The 9,819-nt window shown below is 41.9% G+C and overlaps 1 protein-coding gene across 1 annotated transcript; it reads right to left on the bottom strand.

The window, feature by feature from the left end:
• Positions 1-488: 488 nt before the first annotated feature.
• LOC102009665 (antileukoproteinase) lies at positions 489-2,811 on the bottom strand. Its single transcript, XM_013518386.1, has 4 exons — positions 2,697-2,811; positions 1,849-2,007; positions 1,255-1,404; positions 489-688 (listed from the first exon to the last, which is right to left on the bottom strand). Exons 1-3 carry the CDS (start codon positions 2,779-2,781, stop codon positions 1,256-1,258), a joined length of 393 nt encoding a protein of 130 aa, XP_013373840.1. The 5' UTR covers positions 2,782-2,811; the 3' UTR covers positions 489-688; position 1,255.
• Positions 2,812-9,819: the final 7,008 nt, after the last annotated feature.

The following is a 9,819-nucleotide window of genomic DNA, read 5'->3' as shown; positions in this document are numbered from 1 at the left end:
AAATGGTGCCTTAAGCTGAAGATATTGCTCAGCAGCACAAGTGCCTGCCTGGCAAGCACAAGGTCCTGAGTTCAATTCCCGGTACAAAAAAGAAAAAAAATGGTGTCTTGGAAAACAGAAGAAACAAAAGACTCAGAATTGCTCCAAAGTCAACAAGTGGCCATGATTTGTGAAGAATATGCTCTGTCAAAGCATATATATAGTAAATAACACTGCTACTTGCTATACCCATGTCGCATCCCTCTAATGCCCTAAAAATTGTAAGAAAATGACTTTTGTTGCCAGTTTTCAGATGAAGAAATCATATTTAAAAAATAAAGTCACATGTACATGTATTAAAAAGCAAGTACTGTCAGAGTCATGATGTAAATTCAAGGCTGCCCATCCCAGCAAGCCTGTTTCCTTCTACTCCATATCATAGGAGAGAGGCCTCAAATCCAACATTTCCTTCAGTGCCTCCCACCTCAATTAATCACAAAAACAAAATGTACATAAAGAGATGAGCTCATTTCTTTATTCACAGGTCAACCTTATTTCCCAAAAGCCTATGTGCCAAGAGTTTGTTGAAAGGAGGTGGTGGTGGTGGAACCAAATCCTTGTCATAGGCTCCAAACCTGGGAACAGGAAGGGAATTCCCAGGCCACACACAGCATAAATCCAGAGTCTTGCCCAGGTGTCGGGAATCAAGCTGTAAGAGAAATTCAGAGAAGATCGTCAGAACAAGAACCAGCCAAATCATTGCCACATTCTGCCTCACAAAGATGCCCCAAGATTGAAAGGCAGTGGTACAGATGAAAATGTTTTGGTATTGGGAGACTAAGCTCAAGTTTCACTTCCACTGTAAAAACTAAATCTCAGAGAACTGAACTACGTTGTTCTTAAACACCAATGTTCCTTGGGATTTTGACCATAGTCGTATCATGTAAATAACCCAAATAATAAGTGTTTCACACACAGCATTGTACAAACAATGCCAGTTTCATCATGTCTGTTTTACAGATAAAGAAATGAAAATTCAGAAAGTCATGTGCTCAGGGCCCTCATGTGGAAAGGATAGGACAGAATCAAAGCCACGGGGGATCCAGTGGAAATCCATGCCCTGAGACCTGGGAAACAGTGCCCTTGAGGGACAAGGGAGTCAGGCATTCACTGTTTGGAATCGGGGGTCTCCCTGACCATGTATCTGGATCTGCAGAGAGTTGATGCTGAGAAAGTTAGAGGCAGAATATCAATCTGTCCCAGTCCTCTGCTTACCTTACTGAGGGAGAACGCAGGTTTTCCCACACATGCCCTTGCAGCACTTGAGGTTACCCTCACACTGGCTATCCTTCTCACAGAAATTGGGGGGATTAAGCATCAGACATTCAGCTTTGACTACTGGGCACTTCCCACGCTTCTTCCTTGCTGCAAAGAGTAGAACCCCAGGTCAGAGGCCTTGTACCTTAGACATCATCCCACTGCTGCACCAGCCTGAGAAGGAAGCATCATTTCCACCCCAGCCCCATCACCATCACCTCCTCCCTAAGGCATATCCTCAAATAAGACCTGACTCCCTTCTAACACCTCTACCCCAATCAGTGCAGGTGACCAGCTGTCTAGAGTTGACTTGATGGTAGCTTCCAAGTGCCTGGCTATTTGAGCACCCAGATAGTTACCTGGGAGACAAGCCTCCAGACATGGGCCGCTTCAACCAAGTGGCTAACTTCCTGCCTGGGGTAACATGGCTCCTTGACTGGCTGACATATTAGGTTCAATAGCCCTTAGAAAGGAGGAGGCACCCAATCCCATCTCCATAGATGCTGGGTAGTCAGGCTCACTCCTTTCCACCCAGGTCTTCCACCCGCTCACCTGATTTTGAAATGTTGATAGGATCCAGGCAGCTGATGCCACAAAAATTAGGGCAACATCTTTTTTTCCCCGGACACTGCCAGTCACTGTTGCATTCAGGCTCCTCATATCTAAGACACATGGCTTGTTTTCTACGAGGGCAGGCTCCAGCTTTCTGACCTGAGAAGTTCAAGAAGTCAGAAAGGGGCTGAGGGCTGAGGAGCTACCACAACCCTTAGAAAAAGCATCACTTTCCAGGAGAAGAGAACCTCACCCTGGGCGCCGTCGAAAAAGTCCAAAGAAAAATACTTGTCTGACTGCCAAGAAAAGTGACAGGTTTAATTCAACCAGAAATACACAAAGGAGAAATAACAGACCCAGTAACAAGATAGAGGACTGCCTGTCAAGGTCTTTCACTCTAGGGCAAAACAAAGTTACACAAAGTCAAAAAGAAAGCCTGGAAATGACAGAAATCAAGAGATACTAAGATAAATGGAACTAGCATAGGAGATGCTGAAAACTAAAGCTAGAGTAAGGAAATAAAGACTAAAGGACAGAGAGAGATAAAGGAAGAGACTAATAATTGGAGGGTCACAGATAGGGTCAGAGTAAAAGAGATTGCAAGAGAGAGAGAATGAGAAAAGAGTGAGACCTGGGCAGATGAGGTGGCTGAGAAACAAGCATTTCCAGATGCTCAGAAGACCTACAGAGGTCTTGGAGTCCAGGTGAACATGTATGCCACCCTCAGAGAGGTCTCTTGAAACTAAACTGAGAGATCAGAGCCTAGAGAAAAGGGCATACTCACCCCACCAAGAGCCCTCGCCTCTGATGGCTCCAACCAAGATTGGACCAGGGTGACTCCAACTTACTTTTTCCAGAACCTTCCACAGTCAGTGCTTCCAGAATTCCCAGGGCAAGAAACACCACAACGAAGAAGAGGCTCTTGGACTTCATGGTGAAGGCAGGTGGCTCTGATGACTGATGTGAAATCTCACTATTTATGTCTTTACCAGTGGGTGTGGCCCCAACAGCATGCTTTGGCTCCTCCCAGCTGCTATTGCGTAGGCAGAAACCAGAAGTTCTAAACCCAGACAGATGATGGCCCTGGCCCTTTCTTGCTTCAGATAGGACCATGAGGCCTACAAAGTAACTACCAGAGAAGAAAGAGAAGTTGGCCTGGAAGGGGTAATCAGGCTAATAAAGAAGGCCATTCCAGACATCTGAGGCCTGAATACTGTGGAGGCTGCAGACCCACTAGCCTTGTAGGTGGAGAAGGTGTGAAAGAATTTAGTTGTAGAGGTGCCAGCTGGACCAGGAGCTGACACAGGAGAAGGGACTCTCAGCTGTGACTGTATAGTACACCCCCAATTCTCACATTCCAGGACTCTCTGGGATTGTGAAACTCCCTTCTGATTGCGCATTGCAAGTTCCTTCTCAGAAGTGCAGATGACACATCACTCAACCAACAGATGTTTATTTTTCTGAAATATTTGCACCGTTATATCCCCAGTGCCTGCTCTATGGCCGAAATAGGGAAACCACTCTCTAAACAAATGAAAGATGCACAAGGGTGAAATTAATATTATTACATTTAAATTAATAATTTAAGTTCAATAATGTATATTAATTAACTATTATAATATATTAATTAAATTATTAATAATCCCAAAGAAATATATTCAGGAAAGAGCCCTGACCTCAACAAATCTCTTTGGAACTCAGTTTTCCCAGCCGTCAACTGGGAGGATACTAATAGCCCTTCTCAGAAGTGATGAGATTAAGGGTGTTTTTTCAGAAAAAGAATAAAATCATGTCTCTTATTACTAAAGACAGTTGAAATGAATCTGAGATAAAGGGCTAAAAGCCACTTACCGGTCCCTGTAATCAACATTAGATATGATATAATCTGAGATTTTGAAGGAATGCTTTCTGTACCCCAAAATCCCCTATAGCTCAAAAGTGACAGCAAAACCTTATGGCTGCTTCATATTAAACCTATTCTACGTACTTCCTAGGCTACATAGATTGCCTCTAATTCTTGAGGGTGATCATTATCTCTGCAATTCAATGAAACTCCTCTGACCGCAAAGTCAAAGCCCTCACCCCACCATCATGTGACCTCTTGATGTTTGGAAAACTCCCATTCACCTGTCAAACTGAAGATTTGTGGAAATTCAAATAGCTATGCAAGAGCCTTGTGTTACAAGTAGTAAAGATTCCACATGAAGTTATTTGTTAAGTATTCTCCGGGCAGTCACTGGCAGCAAATCCCTTTGTACAAATGTAATTCAGTGGCTTAGATTTTGGGGAAAAAACAGAAAATTAATATGGAATGGGTACCTGTAATGAACCAAGTACGTTCACTCACAGGTAGAGTAACCGGTTAGGAAGTAAGAGAGAAACAGAGGGTCTGACTTCCAAGGATGGGCAATATCACCAGCAGGTTAGGGTTTTTGTTCTCGTATGTGCCACCCAGGGAAAATCTGATTCCCCTCATAGCTTCCCACTCTCTGTTTCTTATCTTACTTAATGCTAAGAGACTATCTGGAGGTTTCCAAATATTTGTTTCTTAATGAGTGAAAAGGAGAATGCCGCAGCTGGTTTTATTTCTGTGACTGATTAATTGATAAATACCAACTCTTTCTCATTGGAAAAGAGCCCTATGAGCAATTAGCAATGTCTTTCATGGATAACAGAGGAGGATAGTAATGCGTGACTCTAAATCCTTAAATCACAGAATGTTAACATGGAAGGGGAATTTGGTTATCCAGACCATGATTAACTAACTAACTATAGTACCTGGTCTAAGTCCAAAAAGCTTCCTATTTTTGTTTTGTTTTGTTTTGTTTTTGAGACAGTGTCTCACTTTGTAGTACAGGCTGGCCTTGAACTCACTATGCAGCCCAGGCTGGTCTCAAACTTGTGACAATCCTCCTGCCTCATCTTTCCCAGTGCTGGGATTATAGGCACATACCACCATGTCCAGCATGACTTTCTATTTTTAAAAGTGAAATTGGATTGAGACATAGCCATATATTTATTTATGAACTGTATGTGGCTCTTTTCCCACTACAGTGGCAGAATTGAATAGCAACATAAACCTGAAATAATTACTACAAACCTTAAAATCATTACTACCTGGCCCTTTACATAGTGTTTGCTGGGGTTAAACACATAGCAACTTCCCGGCTTACAGTAAAAGAGACTGACTCCCTTGGGAAAAGTTACAAACCCAAAGTTACATAATAAGTTCATTACACAACACAGGTTGAGCTTTGACAAAACAGGTTATTCACAGGCTGATCATCTGAACTTGTTTGGTAGCGGACACTCCCTCTCCTAACCCAATCATAACCTGAGATTTACTTGCTAACTCTATTTCACATACTGTCTATTGCTTTCTAGAAACACTATATATTTATTCATTCATTCATTCCCACAAAAGTCATTTAATAATGTCTTACCCCACGCTAGGTATGGCAGGAGACCCTGAGGCTACAATAAATGAGACTCATAGAGTTAATACTTCAAGGTTGTTAAGAACCTGAACTTTAACATCAGACTTGCCTGAGTTGGCAGAAAATCTCCAAGCTTCAGTTTCCTTCAGCTATAAAGTGGAAGTAGTGCTTTCTATTGTGTCCTATAGTTGTGAGTATTTGGCAAGCACTCAGAAGTGTGCGGTCCTTTCAGTAAAGTAGACATTGATTTTTATTACAATTGAGTTCTGTATTATTAGGCACCATGAGCTGTCTCTAACTACAGTCTTAGTCTTCCTTATCTTGCTTTGTTCCATTAAATATTGTACAGAATCTCATTCTGTTCATGTCCTGGTTCTGTTTCTCTGGAGAACCTTGACTACTACAGCCTTCCTGTCTTCACAATTCCCACTACCATCTGTTTAATGCTAATTACACTATTACTTTTGAGGCTGCATCATCATTTAAGCCACTGAATCCTGGCTTCTAATTAATATCTGAAGGCTTGTTAAAGTGGCTCCTCCACAGGGCCCACCAATTTGAAAATAAAAAGAGGAAACTGGCAGATGGAGATTACTACATGCACATTAGCAACAGAGGGCACCCCAGGCACCTATGAGGGTCTGCATTCTCCCTATAAATGTCTACATACTTTGAGGGGAGGCAACACTAAGTAGACTCTTAACTTATACTTCATGGGTGAAGCAGGTCAGGAAGTGAGAGGACCATCTCATTCACACGACATTCACTTACCACAGCTCAAGACTGACCCTAGAGAGCACAGGTGAGAAACCAAAACATTTTTAAGAAAAAAGATGTCAATTGGAAAGATCTGTTGGTTGAAAAGCCATGGTGTGAAAAGTCCGAGGGAGGAGATGAGAGCAGCCCACGCTACCAGAGCCTACTGAACAGATGAATGCGCCTGGTGCCAGCAATGGGGAGAGTTGTAGAGGCTGGAGAAAAACACCACAGTGGGGAGAAAGGAGAGCTAAGACCCATGCAGGTCTCAGTCCAGTCTAGGAGTGTTCTGCCCCCTGTAGCTCTGGTTGGCCTCAGGCACTGAAGGGAATGGACAGTTTTGAGGAAGGTGCTCCAAAGCACAGGGCTCCTGAGGTGTGAGGCTAAATTTCTCAGGTCTAAGGGAGATGTTTTTCAGTTCTTTTCATCCTGATAGCAGATACCACACTTAGCCTTAGCTAAAATTCACTAGAAAGAGAAAGGGAAAGAAGAAAAGAAAAGAAAAGGAAAGAAAAAAGAAAAGAGGAGGGGAGGGCAGAGGAGGGGAGACCTCCTTCAGAAGCTGAGGCAACACCTGCCTTTCTCTGGACCCTTAATTCCTCTATTTGTCCCAAGACAGTAATTGTGACTCTAAGAAACAATTTTTCCATGTATCTTCCCAAGCCATAAACTCACCCCAAGAGCCTCAGGCAGTTTTATGACTATTACAGTCACCATTATAACTTATCTTTAACCATTCCCTGGAACAAAACACACAAACTATTCAGTAATGACCAAAGGGGCCCAAGAAACCGGGAGATGAAGTGTGATGGGAAGGGTGACAAGGAGGAGTAAGGTTATTTTACAACTGAGCTACATCCCTAGCCCAAAATGTATTTGTTATTATAATTTTTTGAGTAAGGTCATTTTAATCACCCTTGGAGATGTGGCAGCCACATCTCCCACACCTTAGGAATGAGTGGCCCATCAATTTCCTTCTTAGCATTCTCGCATTAAAGACATTTGAATTTTTACAAGATTTGAACTTCTTCCTAAGCTACTCATAATATTCCTAATAAAACTGGAAAAGAAGTGTACTTTTAGGGGGAAGGACAACTGCCAGCAAAGCACAATATGAACAAAAGAGAATAATATCCATCCATCAAAGTAGCAGCAGGAGGAAATAACCAACAAAAGCAGACCTTAAATGTGTTCCTACTTGGGTGCCCATCCAAGAGGTTGTGGGTTCTGCAATTTATTTCTTCAGACATTTGTCTTACTAGGGGAAGGCATCCATTTACTCTAAAGTTAATGCAACAGAGGCTCTGGCAGGTCATGAGGGAATGTTTTAGATATCTGGTAAGACAAAAAACAAAGCAATGTTGGACACTGAGAAATGCCAACACGCCAACATGACTACAGTGCAAGGAAACAAAGAAAAGAAAAATTGAATGATTAAACTCTACAACAGAACTAGAAGCAACCTAGAAAAATGTTTCTCCAAATCACTAGAATCTGACTTCTTTTTGCTTACATGATAGCATGATGTCCTACAAACATCACAGGTTGAAGTTAGTCCCCTCGGTTTTGATCTTGGCTTCACCACTTAAGATTCACATTACTTTGGGCAGTTATGGTCACCAGGAACACTAATTGGGAACGCCTATACTCAGACAGTCATAACGTTCAGTGCTTTGCATGCTTTTACATTTAATTCTCACATCATAATAGGCATGTACTAGTGTGATCGTATTTTTAAAATGAACTTTGGAGAAGCTGCGTTTGAAGGATGATAGGAGGTGGAGCTCAGGCAATGGAGCTCAAAGCCCAGCTCTGCCCAATTTGCTATAAAAACTCTCCTTTCTCTAACCCCCGGTCTCTCCACTTGTAACACCAAAGCACTAGTATAGATAATCTTTAGAAACCCTAAAGCTAGGAATGTAACTGGTATTTGAACTTACAGAGCAGCCCTCAGCATACTCAGAACCCATAGAGCCAACATTCGGGGAGGAAACCCTAGAAATGCTCTTGTACTCCAAACCTCACAGCGGACAGTCCCATTTTAAAAAGAAGGAAATGGAATCACAATGAAGCCCCTGTCCCCAAGATGACATAGCAAATCAGGCGCTCAGTCAGACTTTAACCTAAGTCTTCAGAATTCAGCTACCTGCTGCTTCTTTCTGGCCTTGAAACCAAATGGGATAACTCTATCCCAGCACTGGTAAGTTTGTTTCTCATTGTTTCTGTTCTGCCTTACTCCCCTATTCCTAACTCACCAAGTAATTAACTGATAAAGTTAACCCTGCCTGAAAAGAAAAAAGAAAAAAACGTAAAACAGCGACCCTGGTCATATGACCTCCTAATCGGTAATCTTTCTTCAGATTTACAGAAACCGGGAGTGCCTGGTTACCCGAGAACAACATCAAGAGAACTGATTACTGCAGGAACGTAATGCTTATTCTAGTACCCACCTGGCTGTGGCTAAAATTAGACTCCTCAAAAAAATATACAAATTTGTGCATGTGTAGCCCCTGGCAAGATGGAATTTGGGTGAAAGCCCTACATCTTCCACTTGCCAGGTTTTTGGCAATAAACCTCTCTCTTTTCCCATCATCTTGTCTCTTGGGTTATTGGCCTCATCAGGAACCAGAAGAACCAGATCTTTCACAGTTACAGTCCCTCCAAATCTTTACTCCCAGACACCTGGAGATGCCTAAGATACAAGCACTGTCCAAGTGGTCCTGTGGGAGACGGTCAAGAATGATGCTAAAGGTACAGAACTGAGAATGCTGCCTAGATTGAGGAGAATTGTTGTTATTTTCAGATGCAGTTTAATCAAGAGCTCATATTATAGCTCCCAGAAAATTCTCTCCACTCTACTTCCCTGCTGGCTTCATTCTTCCTTCAGGCTTTCTCCTAGTACTTGTAGTATGGCTCTAGCACATCTTCCCAGCTTTTTGAACCCAAGTCCAGTAAGGACTTCTTCTGGGTAACTCAGCTGAGTGGACTGCAGTAGAATTAAATCTTCAAACTAACAACTGAAGTGCAGGAAATGAAACATGCTGCCTTAAGCCAAGGTCACAATACTCATCATTAAATGAAGCCTCCAAATGCAATGCAATTTTCAAAGAATAAAAGAAAAAACGATTCTTCAGAGGTAAATTAGATATAAGATATAATACATAGCTATGCTCAGTGGTCAAAACTACAAAAGTCTACCCCTTTAGGGTTGCTGAAATCCACATAACCATCAATTCTCATTCAAACCACCAACACCTCCATAAAGTGTACCAACTCTCTTTCCCCAAAAAGGCACCAGACCGGTGTCTCCCTGAATCCTACATTCACCTCCAGTTCTGGAATCTGCATGAAAGAAGTTCTCTCAGGTAAATCCAGATAAGGCTGCTTATAATCAAGGGGACATAAAAAAGAATTAAGATACATTATGTACATGCACTAATTTCCCATGATGAGTGTAATCGTTGTGTACTGTAAACATGTACCAATAAAAATGAAAATTTGAAAAAACTCTCCTTATAATCAATCTTTACAGTTTAAACTAAATGTACTAAGTTTAGCCACTTCAGTATAAAGTGATAGAATGTGAACAGAATGACAACAATAAAAATTCCTGTTTGAAAAAGGAAATCATAAGAAGCAATATATTTGTGCTCACTGGCCCATGGTATATATTATATCCTGTTAAGACAAGGATGTGAGGACTTCCCACCTAGGAATGGAATGACTTCCTTGTTCAGGAAATCTGGAAAATCAAGTTCTGCTGTCTTAGAGCCTCTCC

This window comes from Chinchilla lanigera, unplaced genomic scaffold (assembly GCF_000276665.1).
Source record: "Chinchilla lanigera isolate Chin_1 unplaced genomic scaffold, ChiLan1.0 scaffold00044, whole genome shotgun sequence".
NCBI lineage: Eukaryota > Metazoa > Chordata > Mammalia > Rodentia > Chinchillidae > Chinchilla > Chinchilla lanigera.
Note: the sequence above shows the minus strand (reverse complement) of the source record. Positions and strands in the feature narration are given on the sequence as shown.

Excerpts from the sequence above, each read along its gene's own strand:
- LOC102009665 (XM_013518386.1), bottom strand. The coding sequence starts at position 2,781 with ATGAAGTCCAAGAGCCTCTTCTTCGTTGTGGTGTTTCTTGCCCTGGGA. Across the intron at positions 2,008-2,696 it reads TGTGGAAGGTTCTGGAAAAA|GTCAGAAAGCTGGAGCCTGC; the intron begins GTAAGTTGGAGT and ends TGAACTTCTCAG. Across the intron at positions 1,405-1,848 it reads TATCAACATTTCAAAATCAG|CAAGGAAGAAGCGTGGGAAG; the intron begins GTGAGCGGGTGG and ends TACTCTTTGCAG.